The sequence below is a fragment of the Chionomys nivalis genome, chromosome 2, assembly GCF_950005125.1.
Source record: "Chionomys nivalis chromosome 2, mChiNiv1.1, whole genome shotgun sequence".
Lineage (NCBI taxonomy): Eukaryota > Metazoa > Chordata > Mammalia > Rodentia > Cricetidae > Chionomys > Chionomys nivalis.
In genome coordinates this window covers 81420800-81442422 of record NC_080087.1, presented here as the reverse complement: position 1 = coordinate 81442422, position 21623 = coordinate 81420800, and the positions used below count along the sequence as shown (strand labels likewise).

The 21623-nt window shown below is 48.9% G+C and overlaps 2 protein-coding genes across 3 annotated transcripts in view; one reads left to right on the top strand and one right to left on the bottom strand.

Moving 5' to 3' along the window:
• Positions 1–1873: 1873 nt before the first annotated feature.
• Blvrb (biliverdin reductase B) lies at positions 1874–15156 on the bottom strand. The gene is made up of 5 exons (XM_057762212.1): positions 14968–15156; positions 6220–6384; positions 5988–6077; positions 4499–4627; positions 1874–2104 (listed from the first exon to the last, which is right to left on the bottom strand). Exons 1-5 carry the CDS (start codon positions 15044–15046, stop codon positions 1947–1949), a joined length of 621 nt encoding a protein of 206 aa, XP_057618195.1. The 5' UTR covers positions 15047–15156; the 3' UTR covers positions 1874–1946.
• A 1414-nt stretch (positions 15157–16570) lies between these two features.
• Sptbn4 (spectrin beta, non-erythrocytic 4) overlaps positions 16571–21623 on the top strand; it is an 86818-nt gene continuing 81765 nt past the window's right edge. For both annotated transcript variants that reach the window (XM_057755964.1, XM_057755954.1), the window contains exons 1-2: positions 16571–16718; positions 21049–21238. In XM_057755964.1, the coding sequence (XP_057611947.1) occupies positions 16590–16718; positions 21049–21238 (319 nt within the window). In that variant the 5' untranslated portion in view covers positions 16571–16589. The remainder of the gene's footprint in view (positions 16719–21048; positions 21239–21623) is intronic.

Genomic DNA, 21623 nt, shown 5'->3' with positions numbered 1-21623 from the left:
CTAGATTGGCTTCAAAATTATCCCAATCCTCCTGTCTCAGCATCCTGAGTGCTGGGATTACAGAAAAGGGTGCCATGTTCAGCAAAGCTTGGCTTTGTGGTAAATTTTCATTACATGACTTTATTTGTGGCATGCACAGTGCAGCAGATATGTTGAAACCAGAGGACAATTTAAAGGAGTTAGTTCTCTCCTATCATGTGGGACCTAGGGATCGAACTCACGTCATCAGGCTTGCAGCAAACGCCCTTAACTGCTGAGCCATCTTGTCAGCCCTAAACGCAGCCTTTTTATACTGACTTTTACAATCCACCCTCCATGGACCTTAGTTTTGTCCATGCCCACTTCACTATAACAGGATTATTAATATTAGTGTTACTGTTGTTGTTATTTTATTATAAGTCTGATCTAGAACCGGTAATCCTCTTGCCTTCCTCTTCCAAGTGCTGGGATTACATGTCTGGCATGTAGGATTAGCACTAACTGTAAAAGGCAAAGTTTAGTTTGTCAAAGGAACCATATGCCTTTCTGCTTTGCATTGCTGTGGCCAGGAATGCTGCCCTACTCTAGAACCTTCTCTAGGCACATTGTTAGTAATCCAGGCTTCAGGTTGGATATACATCTGTTGTCCATTAAGACAGTGATTCCCAGCCTCCCAATGCTGTGACCCTTTAACACAGTCCCTCACTTTGTGATGACCCCCCACCTGTAAAACTGTTTTCGGTTCTGCTTCATAACTGTGATTCTGCTACTGTGCGCATGGTGTCAGTTCCTGAGACCATCAGAAACGTGTACTCAGGTTGTGTCAGATGACCCCATGTCTGGTGGCCCCAGGCCTCTGAGCTCAGAGGTATCATGTCACCCCACTGTTCTGTGAAGCGAGGAAAGCTAGGGCATGGAGTACCCTGTCACCACTGGGACCCAACCCAGGGCTAAACAAAAACACAACTCTTACTGAATAACTGAATGAAGAAATACTCAGAACATCAAACACAGAGAAACACAACATTTTCAATGTGGTGGGATCCTGCAATCCTAGCTACTCAGAGGACTGAAGCAGGACATTGACAGTTCAAAGCCAGCCTGGGAAAATCAGCAAGGCCTTATCTCTAAATTAAAAAAAAAAAAAAAAAAAAAAAAAAAAAAAAAAAAAAGCCAGGGGCTGGTAGCCAGTGGCACATACCTTTAATCCCAGCACTCAGGAGGCAGAGGTTTGAGGACAGCTTGATCTACAGAGTGAATTCCAGGACAGCCAGAACTACACAGAGAAACCCTGCCTTGAAAAACAAAAAATCAAAAACAAAACAAAACAAAACAAAAAATTAAAGGGCTTCCAAGAGGTCTCAGGGATTAAAGGTGCTTGCTGCTAATACTACTGACATGAGTTCAATTCCCAGGACCCACATGGTGAGAGACCTGAATCCATCAAATTGTCTTCTGATCAATGTACCATAGTATGCCACTTCTACCCCTAAACAAATAAATGTACTTAAAAAAAATTAAAGTCCGGGGCATGTCTCAGCAATAGGGCACCTGTCTAAAATCTGCCAGTTAGGGGCTGGAGAGATGGCTCAGTGGTTAAGAGCACTGGTTGCTCTTCCAGAGGTCATGAGTTCAATTCCCAGCAACCACATGGTGGCTCACAACCGTCTATAATGAGATCTAGTGCCCCCTTCTGGCATGTGGGCATACATGGAGGCAGAATGTTGTATACATAATAAATAAATAAATCTTTAAAAATAAAATAAAATCTGCCAGTTAAGGAGACTGAAAATGTGGCTCAGTGGTAGAGACTTTACCCACCATGTGTAAGACCCTGAAAAAACTCACAAACGAGAGGAAAATCTGGGTTGGGTGTTCTGAAACAATTTGAAGCTCTTGGCTAAAGATTTATTGATCCCTTTCTGTGTCATTTCTCAGGATGCCATTCCCCAACCAGGGCCAGGGTCCTACTCGTACTGGTGGGAGGGGTAGGTGTTGTGTCCGTCATACTCATTGGTGGTAAGGCAGCGTAGCATGAAGTGACCCAGGTCATGCTTAGATATCACCCTTGAGGGCCCTCGTCCATCCAGGGTCACTGTGTAGGCTCCAGTTAGCAGCTGGTCCCCTGTGAGAGAAAGACAGAGGGAATGAACAAGCCATCCTTTCCATTTTAGCTTTCTTCTTTTAAATTAATGTGTTTGTTTGTTTGTTTGTTTGTTTGTTTGTTTTTTGAGACAGGGTTTTTCTTTGTAGCTTTGAAGTCCATTCTGGAACTCACTCTGTAGACCAGGCTGACCTCGAACTCAGAGATCCACCTGCCTCTGCCCCTGGAGTGTTGGGATTAAAGGCGTGCGCCACAATCACTGGGCTAAACTTTTTAATTTACTAAGTTTTGTGTATGATGTGTGTGTATGCGGGGGCTTCCCCATATTAGTTCATCAAATGACTTTTAGTTTTTGAGACCAGACTTGCTTGTTGGCCTCAAACACGTAATCCCTCTTTTCCTGGGAGACCACATGTAGGTGTTCTAGCAGTACATCTGCATCTCCCTCCAGATGTGTCTGTGTGGAAGGTTTCCATGTCACTACGGTCCCTACCACCTTCTGAATGTGCAAGGCCAGAAATCCCCGTGCAAGAGCCACCTTCTGAGTCTTGACTTTCAGTATCAGGAAACAATAATAAATGATGGTGATTTCAGGGCTGGAGAGATGGCTCAGTACTTAAAAGCACTCACTGCTCTTTCAGAGGAACTGAATTTGTTTCCCAATACCCATGTCAGGCATCTTATGACGGCCTGTAACTCTAGGACCAAAGGAATCCAACACCCTGGCCTCTATGAGTTTCTGCACTCACGTGGACATAATGGCACACACACATATATGTAAAAATAATAAAAATAAATCTTAAAAAAAGAGAAAAATGATGGTGATATTTTAATATCTGAATTCCATGTCATTTGTTTGTTACAGAGAGACAACAGAACAGTAGAAGAGAAAGGAGGATCAAACAAACCAGGCCTAGGGGCTGGAGAGACGGCTCAGCAGCTAAGAGCACTGGATTTTCTTCCAGAGGACCTGGGTTTGATTCCCAGCACCCACATAGTGGCTCACAACCTGCAACTCTAGCTCCGTGGGATCCAAGCCCTCTTCTGGCCTCCTTAAAACTACAGGTAGTCAGTACACAGACATAATGCATGCAAACATCACACACATAAAACCAAATGAAAACAACAACAAACCCCAAACCAAGTGTGGTGCTGAACACCTGTAATTCTGGCACTTGGGAGGTGGAGACTGGGGAAGGGGATCAGAAGTTCAAGGTCATTCTCAGCTACACTGTAAGTTCAAGGCCAGCCTGGGCTATGTGAGGCAGAAGATGAAGGACAGAAAATATATTTACTACTTTTCTTTCTTTCTGATTTGGATTTCTGGAACAAAATCTCAAAATTCAGGCTAATTTAGAAGTAGTAATCCTCCCGCTCAGCTGCCAAAGTTTGGAATTACAGGTGAGGATCATATATTTGATCCTCATTTGAAAAAATATTCTTTAAAAAAATTCTATAGTTGGTTGGTGGTGGCATATGCCTTTAGTCCCAGTACTCAGGAGGCAGAGACGAGGCCAGCCTGGTCTACAGAGCAAGTTCCAAGACAGGCTCCAAAGCTACAAAGAAACTCTGCCTCAAACAAACAAACAAAAAATTATGTGCATTGGTGTGAGAATGTCAGATCCCATGGAATTGGAGTTAAAGACAGTTGTGAGCTGCCATGTAGGTGCTGGGAATCGAACCCAGGTCCTCTGGAAGGGTAGCTAGTGCCCTGAACTGCTGAAAAAAACATTTTTTTTCAATTACACTTTTATTTACTTGTTTTGAGGAGGAGGTCACCTGCCACAGCTCATATGTGGCTATCAAAAGAACAATCTTCAGGGGGCAGTTCTTGTCTTCACCATGTGGGTCTAGGGGCTTGAACTCAGGTCCTTGGTCTTGGCTGCAAGAGCATTTACCCAGTGAACCTTCTTGCCAGCCCACACCGTTCTACGGGCATGCACCTGAATATGAATCCACTGTGCAGCACTGGCAGTTTTAGAGGAGCCAGGGAGGGCCCAGCTAAGCTCTCAGGTGGTGAACAAGGTTGGCGGTGCTATGGCCATGGAGTCCCCCCCCCACTCACCTATGTGTGGGGGGTGCTATGGCCGTAGAGTCCCCCCCTACTCACCTATGTGTGGGGGGTGTTATGGCCATGGAGTCCCCCCCTACTCACCTATGTGTGTGGGGTGCTATGGCCATGGAGCCCCACCCTACTCACCTATGTGTGGGGGGTGCTATGGCCGTGGAGCCCTCCTACTAACCTATGTGGGGGGGTGCTATGGCTGTGGAGCCCCCCCACTCACCTACGTGTGGGGATGCTATGGCCGTGGAGTACCCCCCACTCACCTATGTGTGGAGGGTGCTATGGCCGTGGAGTCCCCCCACTCACCTATGTGTGGGGGGTGCTATGGCCATGGAGCCCCCCCTACTCACCTATGTGTGGGGGCATCACAGCCACATATTTCAGGCCCGACTCCTGTAACACCTTGTGCATCCGAATGTGGTCATCAGTCACGTCCTGCAGGCGTGGGGGCACCTTGGTTGGGTCCCATAGCAGGAAGGCTAGTGGGCAGGGACACAGGGCAGGGTTAGCCTGGGCTAAACAGAATCATTAGGTGGCTTACTATCGCCTCTCAACTGCCAGAATGCAGGTCCCTTCAGTCACCTCTCTTAGAAGTCAGTGGACAGTTATTCTAAGTCTGATCTCTTCTCAGCCAGCCACCTGTCCTTCGTAAGCTCTTCTCCTGCCCCCAGCCTGACAACCTGAGGTTGCTGTCAGAATCCACGTGGTGGAAGAAGAGAACTGACTCCCACCAAGTTGTCCTCTGACCTCCATGTCCCCCCCCCCGATGATAAACAATCATGAAAACAAATGTAAAAATTTGTACATGTGGTATATGCATGTGTGTGCACTGTGCGTGAAGGACAAGGCGATGTTGGGTTCTCCCTCAGGGGCTGGAGAGATAGCTCAGAGGTCCTGAGTTCAATTCCCAGCAACCACATGGTGGCTCACAGCCATCTGTAATGAGATCTGGTGCCCTCTTCTGGCCTGCAGGCACGGAGGCTGAACACTATGTACATAATAAATAAATAAATCTTTAAAAAGAGTTCACTCTCTTCCCTCTTATTTTTTGAGACAGTCTCTCATTGAATCTGGAGCTCACCAATTTGCCTAGACAACAGACCAGCGGCCCAAGGCATCTTTCTGTTTCTACCTCCCTAGAGCTAGGATTACAGGAATAAAGCTATACGTGGCTTTTTATTGATTGCTATTAACTCCTTCTGGATTGCTGATGATTACTCAGTCCTGAGAATAAATCTTAGGACCTTGTACATGCCAGACAGTGCTCTACCAAGGGCCACGCCCCCAGCCCCTCACTGGGGGATTCTAGGCAGGGGCTCTACCACTGAGCCACGCCCCCAGCCCCTCACTGGAGGATTCTAGGCAGGGGCTCTACCACTGAGCCACGCCCCCAGGCCCTCACTGGAGGATTCTAGGCAGGGTCTACCACTGGGCCACGCCCCAGACTCCCAGTAACTTTTGTTTAGTGTCTCTCTGTAACTGCTCGGGCAGCAAGTTGGTGGACACCACCACAGCTGTAGTGATATTCTCTGTGAGTGTCTCCAACTTCTCCGTTCCCATTTTCTTCCCCAGCTTGTCCACTCCCAACCCTGATCCCTCTGCTGTGCCCTTTCTACCCAAGCTCTGCTCATCTGGGATGTCAGCTCAATCACGGATCTGTTTGTTGCCTCACTTTTATCTGTGAACCACGTGGGTACAGATTCTGGGGTACATTGCTAGGTTCACAATCGATGGTAACTTGGGATAGCTTTAATACCATATTTTAGTGGACTGGGGGTTACTTGTTCGGTACTCACCCCCTTCCCAGTTCAGCCCCACTTCCATGACCCCACCACCCACCCGAGGTGCAGGCCACGACCTTGTCCACTCCATGCGCCTTCATGGCTGCCACAATGTTCCGGGTGCCCTCGGACATTACTGTAGTGGGACCTTAGAGGGGACAGAGAGTGGCTGTCACTGGCAGGTGGCGGCGGTGGTGGTGGCAGGGGTGGCAAGGGTGGGGCCGGGGGAGGGGGTGGTGCTGGAGGCCGAGGTGCAGGGAGGGGCCGAGGGCAAAGGGGAGGCTCAGTACTGAGGTCGTTGCCAGTGCCCAGCAGCACAATGACAGCATCCTGCCCAGCCACGGTCTTGTCCACATCGGCCGCCTGCCGAACATCTCCCACCACCACGTGGGCTGGCTGGGGCCCCTCTGCTGGAAGCCTGCTGGAGTCACGAACCAACACCGTCACCTCATAACCTGTGGGCCAAGAGGAGCAGAAAGCAGGTCAGTGGGCTGGTGCGTGATTAGCTGTACAGGACCATTCAGGGTGTAGGGACCCTCAAACTCATTTTCTTCCCGGGTTTCCCCATTTCCAACGATATTCTGAGGTGATGGTCATCAAGCTGACAAACTAACAGTCGCTAGCCCTTAAGACAGGGCAATCCTTTCTTTATTGCTGCCTCACAAAGGACTTGAATGTAGGTCTCCATGAGACTACCCTTGACTAGTCTTCCTCACCCTCCAGCAGGGAAATGGTTAACTTGTAGCATACCACCTGGCTCTGTCTTCCCCCATACATGCACGGTCCTGGAGGAAAGGGGGGAACCAAATTCCCCAATTCCCCAGGACTAAATGAAGCTGGGATTAGTTCCCTCCTTTGGCCAAGGTTATCTCTAGTGCTCACTAGAGACTCTGAGGAGCCCCTGTGATTTCAAAGGGCAGTGACTCAGCTACTCAGAAAGCTGAGGTACAAGGACGGAAAGTTCTGGGCAAATAGTAAGACTGTATCAAAATAAAACTTGGGGGAAAAAAAGGATTGAGGAGAGGCTGAAGTTTGGTTCAGTGGTAGAGCCCCTGCCCAGAATCCCCCAGTGAGGGGCTGGGGTATGGCTCAGTGGTAGAGCCCCTGCCCAGAATCCCACAGTGAGGGACTGGGGTGTGGCTCAGTGGTAGAGCCCCTGCCCAGAATCCCCCAGTGAGGGGCTGGGGTGTGGCTCAATGGTAGAGCCCCTGCCTAGAATTCTCCTGAGTGTTTATATAGCATAAATGAGGTCTTGGGTACCATCCGTTGCTTTGAAAAACAAAATACTGATGACAAATAGTTAAAAGTCATCAAATAGATAAAACAACTGCATTGATCATGGTCCTGATGACGAAAGCTCACCAGCCGTGTTGGCAGCTGTCACAGTTGTCCCTTCCTCTGAAGATGATACATACAAAGGAAAGGAAGAGGTTCCAGTCCTCTAGATAGCTGCCCACGTCAATTACAAAATAAGCGACGGGAGAGTTTTACAGTCGGGGCCAACGGTGAAGGTGCTGCTGGTGATTAACCTATGGGACGAGTAGGGTGACTCTAGGGTGTAGCCGAGGCTAAACTGGTCCTTCACACCCACCCACATGTCTGCACCCCCTTTCAACTGTCATCTTATATTTATTGATTTAGTTTTTGAGACAGGGTACCATGTGCTCCAGACTGGCCTTGGACTGCTGGTCATCCTGTCCCCACCTCCAAGTACTAGGATTACAGGTGTGTGCTCTCAGGCTTGGGTGTATGTGGTCTGGGGATGGAGTCCAGGGCCTCTTGTGTGTTAGGTAAGTGCTCTAGTAATGAAGCTACACCCACAGCTCACTTCTTAATTTTCATTTTGAATTGGGATCTCAATATGTTGCCCAAGCTGTCTTGAAATGTAAGGATCTCCTGCTTCAGCCTGCTGGGTTCTGGAATGACAGGCCTGCAGCAGCACACTGAACCAGAAATAACATTTATAGAATCAACAGGCGCTATGTCCCAGACACCAAACACTTTGCACATATTCACTTCTTCAATCCTTAAAGCTACCCTGGTTTCAGCTGGGCGGTGGTGGTGCACACCTTTAATCCTGGCACTCGGGAGGCAGAGGCAGGCGAATCTCTGTGAGTTCGAGGCCAGCCTGGTCTACAGAGCGAGTTCCAGGACAGACTCCTATCTGGGAGCTAGCTCTGTGACCCTGGGCTTGTAACATTCCCAGGATGATACTATTACTAGTCTCTCTCTCTTCTCTCTCTCTCTCTCTCTCTCTCTCTCTCTCTCTGGTTTTTCGAGACAGGGTTTCTCTGTGGTTTTGGAGCCTGTCCTGGAACTAGCTCTTGTAGCCCAGGCTGGCCTCGAACTCAGAGATCCGCCTGCCTCTGCCTCCCAAGTGCTGGGATTAAAGGCGTGCGCCACCACCGCCCGGCCACTAATACTAGTCTCTGTGTGTTTTTGCTGCTGTGTTTCCTTTCTCTCCTCCTCCTCTTCTTTTTTTCTTCCTCCCTCTTTCTCTCAGCTCCCCTACCCCCAGTCTCATGTAGCCCAGGCTGACCTCAAACTCACTATGTAGCCAAGGATACCTTTGAATTTACGCAGTCTTGGGTTACATGAGTCCTTGTTCCAAATAAAAACAAAAACAATATTTTAAAGCTGGTATAGGATATTGAATGCAAAAGCCTGAGGAGCTCCACTTCACAACATACACAAAAATTAACCCAAGGGTCAGCGAGGCGGCTCAGTCAGTAAAGACGAAAGTGCCAAGTCTGATCACCTGAGTTCTATTCCTGGGAACCAGATGGCAGAAGGAAAGGACCAACTCCCTCAGGTGTGACCTCCACACTCACGCTGTGGGCACACACACACACACATACACAGAATGTAAAAAGGTTTTTTTTTTTTTTTAATTATTAACCCAAATGGTCAAAGACATAAATAAACATAAGAGAAGATTATGAAATTATTGGAAGAAAATGGAAGAACACATCTTGATGACTGCAGGTTAGAAGGTAGTTTCTTAACTACAACAGCAAACGTATGAGCAAAAGCCAAAACAAACTAATTGGCCTTCATCAAAATGGAAAACAGCATGGGTGGATGTGGTACACCTTTACTCTCAGCATTTGGAATTCAGTGAACTCGCGGCCACCCTGGTCTACATACTGAGACCTTGTTTTCAATAAACAGCCCCCCCCCATTTTTGGTGCTTCAAGGACACTAATAGGAAGAAAATAAAGGACAGAGCTGAAGGGATGGCTCATCGGAAGGCAGAGGCAGGCAGATCTTTGTGAGTTTGAGGCCAGCCTGGTCTACAGACCAAATTCCAGGACTGGCTCCATAGCTACAGAGAAACCCTGTCTCAAAAAACAAAAACAAACACATGAACAAACAAGCAAACAAAAAACCAGGTCTCGCTCTGTTGTCCAGGCTGGAGTGCAGTGGCTGGTCACAGGCGCAATCCCACTACTAAGCAGCACGGGAGTTTTGACCTGCTCCATCTCTGACCTGGGCTGATTCACCCCTCCTTAGGCAACATGGTGGTCCCCCACTCCCTGGACCATCACCATATTGATTCTGAACTTAGTGTGGACACTGGATTGGTATACTACATTACAGCCCAGAACTCCTGAACTCAAGCAATCCTCCTGTCTCAGCCTCCTGAGTAACCTGGTGGGTAAGGTAGGTAGACTTTTACACAAGTGTGACTTCTATACCCAGAATCCATGTAAAAAGTCAGAAGTGAGGGGAGGAAACTGGGGTGGATTTGATCAGTAAACACTGAGATACTTGAAAGCAAAAGGCACATGGTGAGCATACTGGTAATCTCAGTGCTGGGAGGCAGAGTCTCAAGAATGGAAGCAAAAAGAGAACCATAGCAAACGGTGCCCGAAGAATGATAGGCTTGCACACAAATATGTACCCACCCCGCACACTTGACCTCATTCCCACACACGGAGTTAAAAATGAAAAGAAGTCACACAGTGGTGGTCCAGGGGAGGCAGAGGCAGGCAGAGGTCTGTGAGTTTGAGGCCAGCCTGGCCAACAGCATGTTCCAGGACAGCCAAGGCTACACAGAGAAACCCTGTCTTAGGGAGGTGGGAGCGGGGGCAGAGAAAAGAAAGAAAAGAGAAAAAGAAAAGCAGATGGGCATGGTAGCACACATCTGTAATCCCAGCACTCTGGAGACAAAGGCAGGTGGACCAGGAGTTCAAGGATGGCCTTTGCTACATAGCAAACCAAGATCAGCTACATAAGATCATATCTCAAAAAGAAGTCAAACAGAAGAAGGGCTGGCAAGATGGCTCAGTGGATAAAGGCATTAAGAAACTTCCTGGGATGCCCAGGACCAACACGGGGGAAGGACAAAACTGACTCCTGGAAGTTCTCCTCTGACCTCCGTAAGTGGTACGCACAATTAACAAATAAAATGCAACATAAAAAAGAAAGAGAAAAACAAAGAGAGTACGGTGGTATAGTACCACCACATAGGAGGCCAACCTGGTCCACACAGAATGTCAGGACAGCCAAAGCTGCAGGGCCACACAGCAAGACCCTGTTACCGTACTACAAGTTTATAATCCCAGCAACCAGGAGGAAGAGACAGGAGGATCAGGCCAGTCTGAGCTACCTGAGACTCAGTTTCAAAAAACCAAAGTCAATCCACTGACCACACTATACAGTAAGATGCCATTTCACACCTATCAAGAAGACGTAAGGAAAAGTCTGATGTCAAGGTTGGCGGGCCAGTGGGGAGCAACCCCACTCACGCACTCATGAGGGTAACACTAAATGATGTGTTTGTTTTGGAGGACACCTTGGCAGTTCTTCAAAAGATTACACACAGCCTAGCCATGTGACCCAGCAATTCTGCTATCAGATAACAGACCGAAGGAAATCCAAAACATGTTTTCATCCCCAATTTTTTACATGTGTGGTCACACTAGCAGTTTTCATATCACCTGCCAACTGTTTAGTGGATAAACCCGTGCGATTCAGCAGGACCATTCGACAATCAACACAAAGGCGATATTGATGCATGCTCTAACAGTTTGAGGAAGGGGAAAAACACGTATACATGGCTAAGTGAAAGAGACCAAGTCATACCAGGTGTGGCATCCAGCATTGGAAGCTGAGGCAGAGCGATCAGCTCAAAGCCAGCCTGGGCTACGGAGTGAGACTTGTCTGAAAAACCACACAGACTAGGGGCTGGAGAGATGGCTCAGTGGTTAAGAGCACTGGCTGCTCTTAGGCAAGTGGACAAGAGTTCAGTTCTCTGCATCCAAGTCACGTGGCACACAGCTGTAACTCCAGCTCCATGGATCTGATACCACTGGCCCCTGTAATCACTCACACAAACCTACACACAGACACACACCTACATATAATTAAAGACACTAAAAAGAGCTCAGTGGTGGTGGTGCACACCTTTAATCCCAGCACTCAGGAGGCAGAGGCAGGTGAATGGATCTCTGTGAGTTCGAGGCCAGTCTGGTCTACAGAGTGAGTTCCAGGACAGTCAGAGCTACACGAAGAAACCTTGTCTTGATAGAACAAAACAAAACAAAAGACCCAAACAAACAAACAAACAAAAAGCTAAAAAGAGCAGCATATGGATATGCACACCTTTAATCCCAACACTCAGGAGGCAGAGGCAGGCAGACAGAGTCCAGCCTGGACTACATAGTGAGTTCCAGGTTAGCCAGAGCTACATAGTGAGACCTTATCTCAAACAAACAGATACTCCCCTAAAAAAAAATCCAAAAAGGAAAGGAATCATATAAACACACACACATACACACAAACACACACACATACAGAAGTACATAAAAAGCCCTAAAATACACACACACACACACACACACACATAAACATAGACATAGGATCTCAGCCATAAAATCTTGGCACATGTAAGGCCCTGATTTGAATCCTATATAGAAAAACCAAAACAGGGGCTAGAGAGACATCTCAGAGGTTAAGAGCTTTAGCTGCGCTTGCAGATGACCAGGGTTCAATTCCAGCACTCACGTGGCAGCTCATGGCTATTTGTAAGTTCAGCTCCAGGGGTTCTGACACCTTCCCACAGATACACACGCAAACAAAACAACTATGCAAATAAAAATAAATAAATAATAAAAAACAAGAAATGGAGTAGAAATTAAAAAAAAAGAAAAACCAAAACAACAAGGGCCAAAACTTCATAGAAACCAAACTATACTAAAGCAAATGAATCCAAAGTTCCAGTCCTGAAAGAAGCAATGATTGTTTCTATTGTTATTATCCTCTTATATTTATTCTTAATTTTTTATTTTGAGACATGGCTTCATGGCCCAAACTGGCCTTGAACTCATTGTAGAGGTAAGTAAGGCATGCTGTAACTATGCCGGTTGGAACACATCTGGTAATCAGAAAGCTCAAAACAATGAATGGACCCCAAGACTTTGAAACTTCCCCAAATGTCTCATGCCGGCAGGAGGAGCCTGGGGCCCTGTGCCATCCAGGAGAGGAAGAGATCCCACAGTTCTGACAACTGTTCAGACCACCTTGGAGGATACAGGGGCCAATATGATGATGCTGGCGATGACCATATCTTGACTGAGCCTGCTTACTTACTTTGCTTCTATTTAAACTTAAATCTTTTGTTAAGATCTTGAAAGAGGGACCTGAGCAGAGGGGAGTGTTACAGTACCTTCCCAACATGCCCACATTAAATGAATACACCTCCTAATTCTGCTCTCAGTATGAATTTTTCTCATTAATTGTTCTACTGAGGACAGGTGGCTGAACATGGCTGCTAGGCTCAGATGTATCAACGCCCATGGCAACTCGATACATTTTGATCTTTTGTAACCAATTAAAAACAACCCAGAACTCTATGGCCCCTAGTTTGAGAAGCACTAGGTTGCAACAATTCTACATAGTAGCAATTATTATCATGCCTACTTTGAAAATCGGGAAACTGAGGCAAGTTTAGGTAAATAGCCATGACCACAAGTTAGCGGGCAGAGAAAGCCAAAGCTGAATTCAAGACTGGGTCATAATCTTCCGTGTGAATTGAGTTGGCCACAGAGTACTCAATTCCCACCAACTACACAAACGGGCCTCGGTCCCACGCACCTTCTACACTGTAAGTTACTCTGTAAGATGGCACTGTAAGAGCCATCTCTGTCTCCACCTATTTATTTATTACTTTTATTTATTTGTGTGAGGGTGTGGAGTCAGACGTCAGCTTTTCTGAGTTGGTTCTCTCCTTCCCCCAACCCATCTTTCCAGCTCACAATGATTTCAATGTTGGTTATCCTTTCTCTTTCCCTCTCTTCCTTCCCTTTCTTTCCTTATTTCTTTCACAGATATTTAGGTCTCTAACTGGAGTTGGCAAAGCATCTGACCACACCACCCTGGAATGTGGTAGATCTGCCTGTCTGAATGTGCAGAATGGACCAGAGTCCATGTTTGTCAGACTCTACTAAATGGCACCGAAGGAACGAAACGCCCAAGTCACTCAAGCCTTTCCTGGCCACCTGTTTTCCTTGCATGTGCTGGGATGATGCACAGGCCCTTGAGCGTGCTTGGCCATGGGCTCTACTGCGCCTGGTCCCCAGGAGTATTCCAGGCAGGTGCTCCACTACTGAGCTATATCCTCAGATTCCTTCATGACTTATTTTTTCCTTCCCTTCGAGGCCTTTCTGAACCACTGGGAGAAACAGCTCTCCCCGAATAATCGTGTGCAGTGTCATCTGTGACCAGCAGGGTGAGCCAGCGGTAAACAGTGGTTTTGGGGATTAAGTTGCGGGTATTAACAGGATCATCCACAAATTCATAGTGACTCAGCACTCCCCAACTTCTCCAGTCTCTTCCTTGTTCCTCCTTAAAAATTACTTAACCTCAGCTTGTTTTAGTTTCGTTGTTTTGAAGGCCTTAAGCTTGCTGAATAGCCAAAGATGGTTTTGAACTCAAGTTCCTTACCTCTGCCTCCCCAGCTCCAGAATCGCAGGTACATACTACAAACAGACACAAACTGGTTTTCACTGGGAGGCCCAGGGGTCTCTCCTTTGCCATGAATTAAGATCCTTACTAAGTCCCTGGGGAAGATATCCCCTGAAAAATGGAACTTCTAGAAAGAGCCTCAGCAAGAGAAGGGGCTGGGCTGGGAATCAGCAGAGACAGGGGTCCTGGTGGCCTCCACCCTTTTGGGGTGCTCTGATAGTCAATATCTTAAGAATCGCCAAGGCTAGCAAGGGTGTGGCCCTTTATCTGGAACTTTCAGGCCTGGTCTAGAAGTTAAAACTTCTAGACGGAGCTGGGGGATCCTGTGCCCTCTCCTGGGGCAGGACGAAGTTTTAGCTCACTGGCCCTCCCAGGACTGCTGTTGCTAGGTTGTCACTCTCTTATACTATCGTCTTGTGCATTCCATGTTTGAAGTAGCTAACAGCCTCCGCCTTTTGATTTTCTGTTCCAGTGATTAAGCTATGAGCCTGAGGACGTTGTGTGTGTGTGTGTGTGTGCATGTGTGCACATGTATGCGTGTGTTGTGTGTGTGCGCGTGCGTGTTTTGTGTGTGTATGTGTGTGTGCGTGCGCGCGCGCGCGCGTGTGCTTAAGAGCACGAACTGGGTTCAAGTCCCAGCACAGCCAAGTACCAGCAAGCCATTCTCTCAGTTTTCTTATCTGTCAAGTGGTGTAATACTAGTTCCCATTCCAAGTGAAGGCCACCAGAATTTAACACGTGTAGGAAGATGGCCTGGCTGGCTGGGCGCCAAGCTGGTGCTGGCTCAGAAAACCCTTTCTAGGACCACCACCACAGTCACAAATACATTTCACAAGAGCTCCTGGCTTACATATAACTGTCAGAGGAGTCCCCCGGGTTCCCATGGTTAAATCCTGTACCTTTGACTTAAAACTGAATCTCAGAGTTCTCCATTTCTGCCCCCGTGACCACCAGCTGGCCCCACAGGCTGGGCACTAACGGCCACAAGTGTTCTCTGCCCGGCCCCAGGACGACCTTTCCCAGCTCTCAGCCCGGGTGCTCACGACTTCCCCACTCGCCCCGGTTCCTGCCTGCTTGCACCGCCTGCGCCAATGTGGTGAGTCCGGTCCTGCCGGTGGCACCGAAGATCGCGATCTTCTTGACAGTCATGCTGCGGGGTCCTGGGTCCGAAAGGCTGAGAGCTCCGAGGACGCGCGGGAACCCAATGGCTGCAAGGTAGCGCGCGGTCCGCCCTTCCCCTGGCAGAGGGAGGGGGCGGGGCCCTCCGTTTTGGGTTCAAAGGGCGGGACTGAGTCGACCACGCCCCCTGCTGGGAAGAGCGCGAGTGGGCGGAACAGGAGTCAGATTGCATTTTGCAGACAGTCTTCTCCGATTGGTGCTTAGAAGCGGAGGCCAAGCCTCCATTTAGGGAAGGAGAGGGCGGAGCTAGAGCAGTTTGTCACTCAGAGCTCAGCCTCCGAAAGCAGGCCACCCTTAGTGGGCGGGGCGGGCTGGGGCGGGGCCTGCCGGGGGACCACGCCCACCGCGCTCTCCTTGCTCACACCCCCTTTCCCTACACCTGGGCTCAGGAGGGGTGTGTGCGGGTGTGATTCTGTACCTGTGTGACAGCATGGTTGTGGGCGACGCCCTGTCCCGTTCCTTGTGTTATAACGTGAATTATGTACAGAAGTCAATGGAGCGGTTATTTGGCGGCTATGGGGTGATCCTGTGAGGGGGGCACTCAGTCTCTGGTACGGTGTGAGTGTGAGGTCTGTGTGAGGTAAGCTGTAACGGAGTGTGGCACTTTCGGATTGAGATGGTCTGTGACACCACATGTGTCCTGTATGGGTGTGCGATAATACGGTCCCATTTATGTAGGACTGTGTATGACATTTACTGTGATTCTCTTTGTGTCTTGTTGAGGCTGTGATATGTGGGTATGTAGCAACACAGGGCGTGTCTTCTGTGCCTTGGCAACTAGCGTGACATTTCAAGTGTGTCAGGCTGTAATTGTAAGCTTTGTGATGTGTGAGTGTAGACACTCCATGACACTTTGGGAGTGAGTGTGTGACATGTGTGACTGTATGTGCCAACCACGTTGGTGGTGGTGGCTGTATGTGTGTCACAGTGTGTGACCCTGCAGGGCATTTTACAGTGTGTAGATGACTGTATGTGACAGCATTGGTGGTGGTGACCTTAACTGAGTGTGTCATGATGTGACCCTGCAGGGCACTGTTCAGGTGACTTCATGTGACCCTTACCTTGTGGTGGCGGCTGTATCTGAGTTTATCAGAATGTCTGGCCCTGCAGGACATTAGACACTATATTGGTGATTAGATTTGACACTATTGGTGGTGGCTATATCTGAGTGTGTCATAGTGAATGACCCTGCAGGGCACATTCCAGAGAGGAAAACACGGCAAATGACTACATGACAGTTCGAAGATTCGACCCTGCGTGACCCCACGCGAAAGAGTGACACCGTGAGAGTGTGCCTGTGGAGAGGGTGTGTGTGACGTTGCCAGAGGCCCCGGTGTATGAGAGTGGCTGTGTGGGAGTGTGTGACGCTGCCTCCAGCGCTCGCGAGCGCGGCTGTGCATCACACGCGTGGCCCGGTGTGTGACAGCGCGGGCGGCGTGGCGGCGTGCGGGAGGGGTCCCGGGGGCGCGCGGAGCGGCTGCGGCGCGTGGGGGAGGCGCGGCGACGGCGGCGCATGCGGATCTGGCCGAGCGGCGGGCCGGCGGGGCTGAACAGAGCCGGGCCGGGCCCGGCGGCGAACGCCCGCAGGGAGGGCGGTGCTGCGCGGCGAGCATCGGGGACCGCATCGGCGACCGGCGCCCAGGTGAGCGGCCGTGCTGACGGCGGCCCTTCCCCAGCATCTCCCCGACCTGGCCCAGCTTCATTACCCCCGCACCCTGGCGGGCCCGAGCCTAAGGGTCTGTTTAGCCGGGTGGAGGCTTGGGATCCAGCGTGCAGCGAACCCCCTCACCCCTACCTTGTCCAGTCTCTGAGCCAGGCGTGGGTCACCCCAAGGCCTTGTCCTTCCTAGGCCCCCCTCCTCCGCATGGTTACTGGACTACAAGGGCAGAGAGGCGCGGCTTTGGAAGGGTTAAAGCATCGGGTCTCATCTCAGCGCTCTATGGCCTTTGCCAGGGCCGGCAGGACCCCTCTTTCTATACACCCCTCCCAAAGGCCAGAGCTGCTCCCTGAGCCCGGCAGAAAGCTCGCCAAGTGCTAAGCGCCTCCTCTGGCCCAAGTATCCTCCATTGGGGAAACAGTTGTGACCACCCATTAACCGGGAAATAAAAGCACGGAGAATCTGAGTTCAAACTACTAGGTTCCACACAGCCGGTACAAAGCATCGAACCTGCCTCTTCTTGACTTGAACAGAGCCCCGGACTTGCTAAGACCAAAGGGTGAAAACTCAGACTTGGCTGGCCCTGTGGCTCAGTGGTGGAACACACGGAAGTGTGAAGCTCTGGGTGCAATTCCGGACACGCTGGGAGGAAGAACAGAATAATGAGAGATGTACTGAGGGCTTGCTGTGTACCAGACACCGTGTTCGCCGAGTGAGCAGCTCAGTTCATCTTCAGACCCTTAGGATTTCCACAGATGACTCAATGAAGAGCAGACAGGGCAGTTGACTTAGCTGAGCTTACGTTGGTAGTCTCTAGGTAGCCATGTGGTCTCTTACAGGTCTCTATGGGAGAAGGGAAGAAGAGCAGCGGGTGTAGAGAGCCCACCGAAAGGAATAATCTACCGTTGGCCGTGACTTACACCCTACGTAGCATTTTAAACTCTCCCGAGTTTTGCAGCTGTCTTGGTCTTTTAAAAAGAAGTGTATTATTCTATTTTTATAGTCTTAGAACCAGGCCTGGGGTGTGTATGTGGAGGTTGTGTTGGAGATATACTTGGCATCACTTATCCTGTCAAATAGGTATTTATAATGTATCAGGATTCTAGAGGCAGGCAATGCATCAGACAGCTATTGCTACTGGAATGCTGTGTAACAATTCACCCCGCCCCCTACTCACTGTCTTGGATTTTTGTTTGTTTGTTTTTTGAGACAGGGTTTCTCTGTAGCTTTGGAGCCTGTCCTGGAACTTGCTCTGTAGACAAGACTAGCCTTGAACTCAGAGATCAGCCTGTCTCTGCCTCCTGAGTGCTGGGATTGAAAGTGTGCACCACCACTGCCTGACCCAACTCACTGTCTTGAAACACTAAACATTTATTTTGCTGTCAAGTCAAGAGTTTAATAATTTAGGTTAGACCTGATAGTCCAGTTCTTCAGGCCTCAAGTTTTAGGGGTGTCACAGTGGTGGGGGGCATCATTGGCTGTAGCTGGCTTTGTCTGGAGAGCCTGTGGCCCTGGACCTACTCTAGACTAAGATCACAGTTAGCCCAAACAGCCTCCTATGTCTAAAGGGCTCCGACTGGCCAGCTAGCACTTCCCAGTCAACTCTGCCAGTCAAAGCAAGTCATGTGCTAGAAGCCAGGGTCTAAGGGAAGGATGTCTTCCCCAGAACCCATAGACCTTTCTTCGCCAGGAAGTTGGAGAACAACACAGTTATACAACAAAGGGTGGTGACTACAGGGGTGAACATTTGGGGACATTAATCCACTCAGTCTGAGTCCCAGCAGCTGACTTACCTGTATAACTCAGGCAAGTGAGTGAATGCTTTCATGCCTCAGTGTTCTCCTCTGTAAAATGGGCCTAATGATAACTGATCGCTAAGGAACTAAACACATGAAAGTACATCAAGTCCTGAGCAAGGCCAGGACTCAGATGTGCTCCTCTCGCCATCCCTGCTGCGTGGTGGAGTTCTGAGAAGAAAAGTGTTAGTGCTCTCCAAAGGATACAATGCTGCTGAGCTGTAGCAGGCACAGGCTTGGGTTCGTTCCTGCTGCTCTCTGCAGTGGCCAGGCTCGACGTTGTTATTGTGCTGACTTTTTTTTTAAGGCTGTGGTGGTGCATGCCTTTGAACCCAGCACTTGGGAGGCTGGGGTTTCTGTGAGTTTGAAGCCAGCCTGGTCTACAGAGTGACTTTCAGGACAGCCAGGGTTACAGAGAGAAACCCTGTCTTCAGAAAAAAATTATTCATCATTTAGTAGTAGTGTTTAACAATTTATTGTTTATTTTCTTTATATTAAGTATGTTTGCTTGCTTGAGTTCATGTGAACCATGTGTGGGCAGGAGCTAATGGAGGCCAGATTCCCCTGGAACTGAAGTTACTAGCAGTTGTGAGCCACCGTGTGGGTGCTGGGACTGAACCTGGATCCTCTGCAAAAGCAATGCGTATTCTTAACCCCTGAACCATCTCTCCAGCCCGTCTCTCCTGTAGCCCGGATGGGTCTTAAACTGTTGTGTAGCTGAGTGTAGGCCCTTTCTACACTCCTTTTCCTCCTGCCTCAGCAACCCAAGTGTTGTGCTGGGATGACAGACACTGTCCGAGCAGGCCCATCTTGGGTGCGTGCGTGCGTGCGTGCGTGTGTGCGTATGTGTGTATTTGCATGTTTCTGTGCATGCATCAGCATATTTTGCTTTTTGTTTTTGAGCCATGGTATCTCTGTACAGCCATAGAACACGCTCTGTAGACCAGGCGAGCTTTCGAACTCACAGAGATCCACCTGCCTCTGCCTCTTGGGTGCTGGGATTAAAGGTGTGCGTCACTACCACTCAGCTCTTATTTGGTAATTTATTTATTTATTTTTATTTTATGTGCATTGGTGTTTTGTCTGTATATACTCTGCGTGAGGGTGTTGGACCCCCTAGAACAGCAGTTACAGACAGTTGTGAGCCACACTATGTGGGTGCTGGAAATTGAACCTGGGTCCTCTGGAAGAGCAGCCATGCTCTTAACTGCTGAGCCATCTCTCCAGCCTCTCTTATTTATTTTTTGTTTTTTTAAAATATTTATTTATTTATTATGTATACAATATTCTGTCTGTGTGTATGCCTGCAGGCCGAAAGAGGGCACCAGACACCATTACAGATGGTTGTGAGCCACCATGTGGTTGCTGGGATTTGAACTCAGGACCTTTGGAAGAGCAGGCAATGCTCTTAACCTCTGAGCCATCTTTCCAGCCCTCTTATTTATTTTTTGAAGATAGGGTCTCTCACTGAAGCAGACCTCACTGCTTGGCTAGAATGGCTGGCCAGTGAGCTCTGAGGACCCAGGTGTCTCTGCCCCATTTATTACTAGCTAGGGTTACAGATGTACACGCCTATGTCCTTACATGGGTGCCAGGGATCTGAACTCAGGGCCTCATGTTTGTGTTGCAGGCATTTAACTGATGGTCCCAGATGATGATGATGATGATGATGATGATGAAAATTGAGACTAGGTCTCACTTTGCAATCCTTGTTAGCCTGAAACATACTATGTAGTTCAGGCTGGCCTTGAACTCACAGAGATCCACCTGTCTCTGCTTTCTGAGTAGCTGGAATTAGAGACGTGTGTCACCATGCCTGGCCTAGTTTTTTATTATTATTTGATTGTGTGTGTATGTATGTGTGTGTGTGTGTGTGTTTAGATAATCAAGTGTCAGATGCCTGTGAAGGCTGGAGATGAACTTGGGTGTCATTCCTCAGGTGGTGTACATCTTGCTTTTGAGACAGGTCCTTTGCTGAGCTGGAAGCTCACAGATGAGGCTGGCAGGCCAGCGGGCCCCAGACATCTGCTTGTCTCCACTCCCCTAGTGCAGGGATTACAAGCGTGCACCACTATATGTCTGGCTTGTTACATGGGTTCTGGGGGTTGAATTCAGGTCAACACATCAGGAGATGTCTCTCTAGCCACTATTATTTGATTCTTTGAGACAAAATGTAGCTATGTAGCCCAGGTTAGCCTGGAATTCCCAATCTTCCTGCCTCAGCCTCCCAACTATGGGTTCTCAGGCAATGCCCATCACAATTGGCTTTTTAGTTTTTTTAGTTTTCTTTTCTTCCTCTCTTTCTTTCTTTCTTTCTTTCTTTCTTTCTTTCTTTCTTTCTTTCTTTCTTTCTTTCTTTCTTTCTTTCTTGGTATTATTATTTTTGTTCTCCTGTGAAAGACAGAGAAACCAGACTGAGACAGGGAACTGAGTGTATGGTCACCCACTGAGAGAATGAGAAGTGGGTCCTCTGGTCTCCGGCCGGTTTCCAGCACTAACCTTTCTTTTCCCATTCCCAGGCCTTGCCATCCCCAATGGCACAAGTTCAAGGTGAAGTGGACAACATGGAGGGCCCACCAGCCTCCAACAACAACAACCCTGCAGCCCGCTGGGAGAGTCCAGATAGGGGCTGGGATCGGGAGCCTCCAGCGGCTGCCAACACCACTGCGGCTTCCCTCTTCGAGTGCTCTAGGATCAAGGCCTTAGCAGGTACCTGGAAAAGAGGGCTGGCTGGGTGGAGAAACGGAGGGCAGAGGGAGGAAGCCTCCATGGGGCTGGTGTCTCTTAGTGCCTGAGAATCTTGATGCCTGGGAATCTGGAAGCGTCCGGCTGATTGGCTCTGCCAGTGAAGTTCCACGGCGATGGAGACGGATTAAAGGCCTGCGCTACCACTGCCCAGCAACATTCTTTTTCAAGACAGAATCTCTCTCAGAAGCTCTGACTGTCCTAGAACTTGATGTATAGACTAGAATGGCCTTAGACTCACAGATAATCGCTTGCCTCTGCCTCCTCGTTAAAGGCCTGCAAAGACCTGTGCCATCACACACCCCTCTCATTTTCTTTCTTTCTTTAAAAAATTTCTGTTTAGATTTTT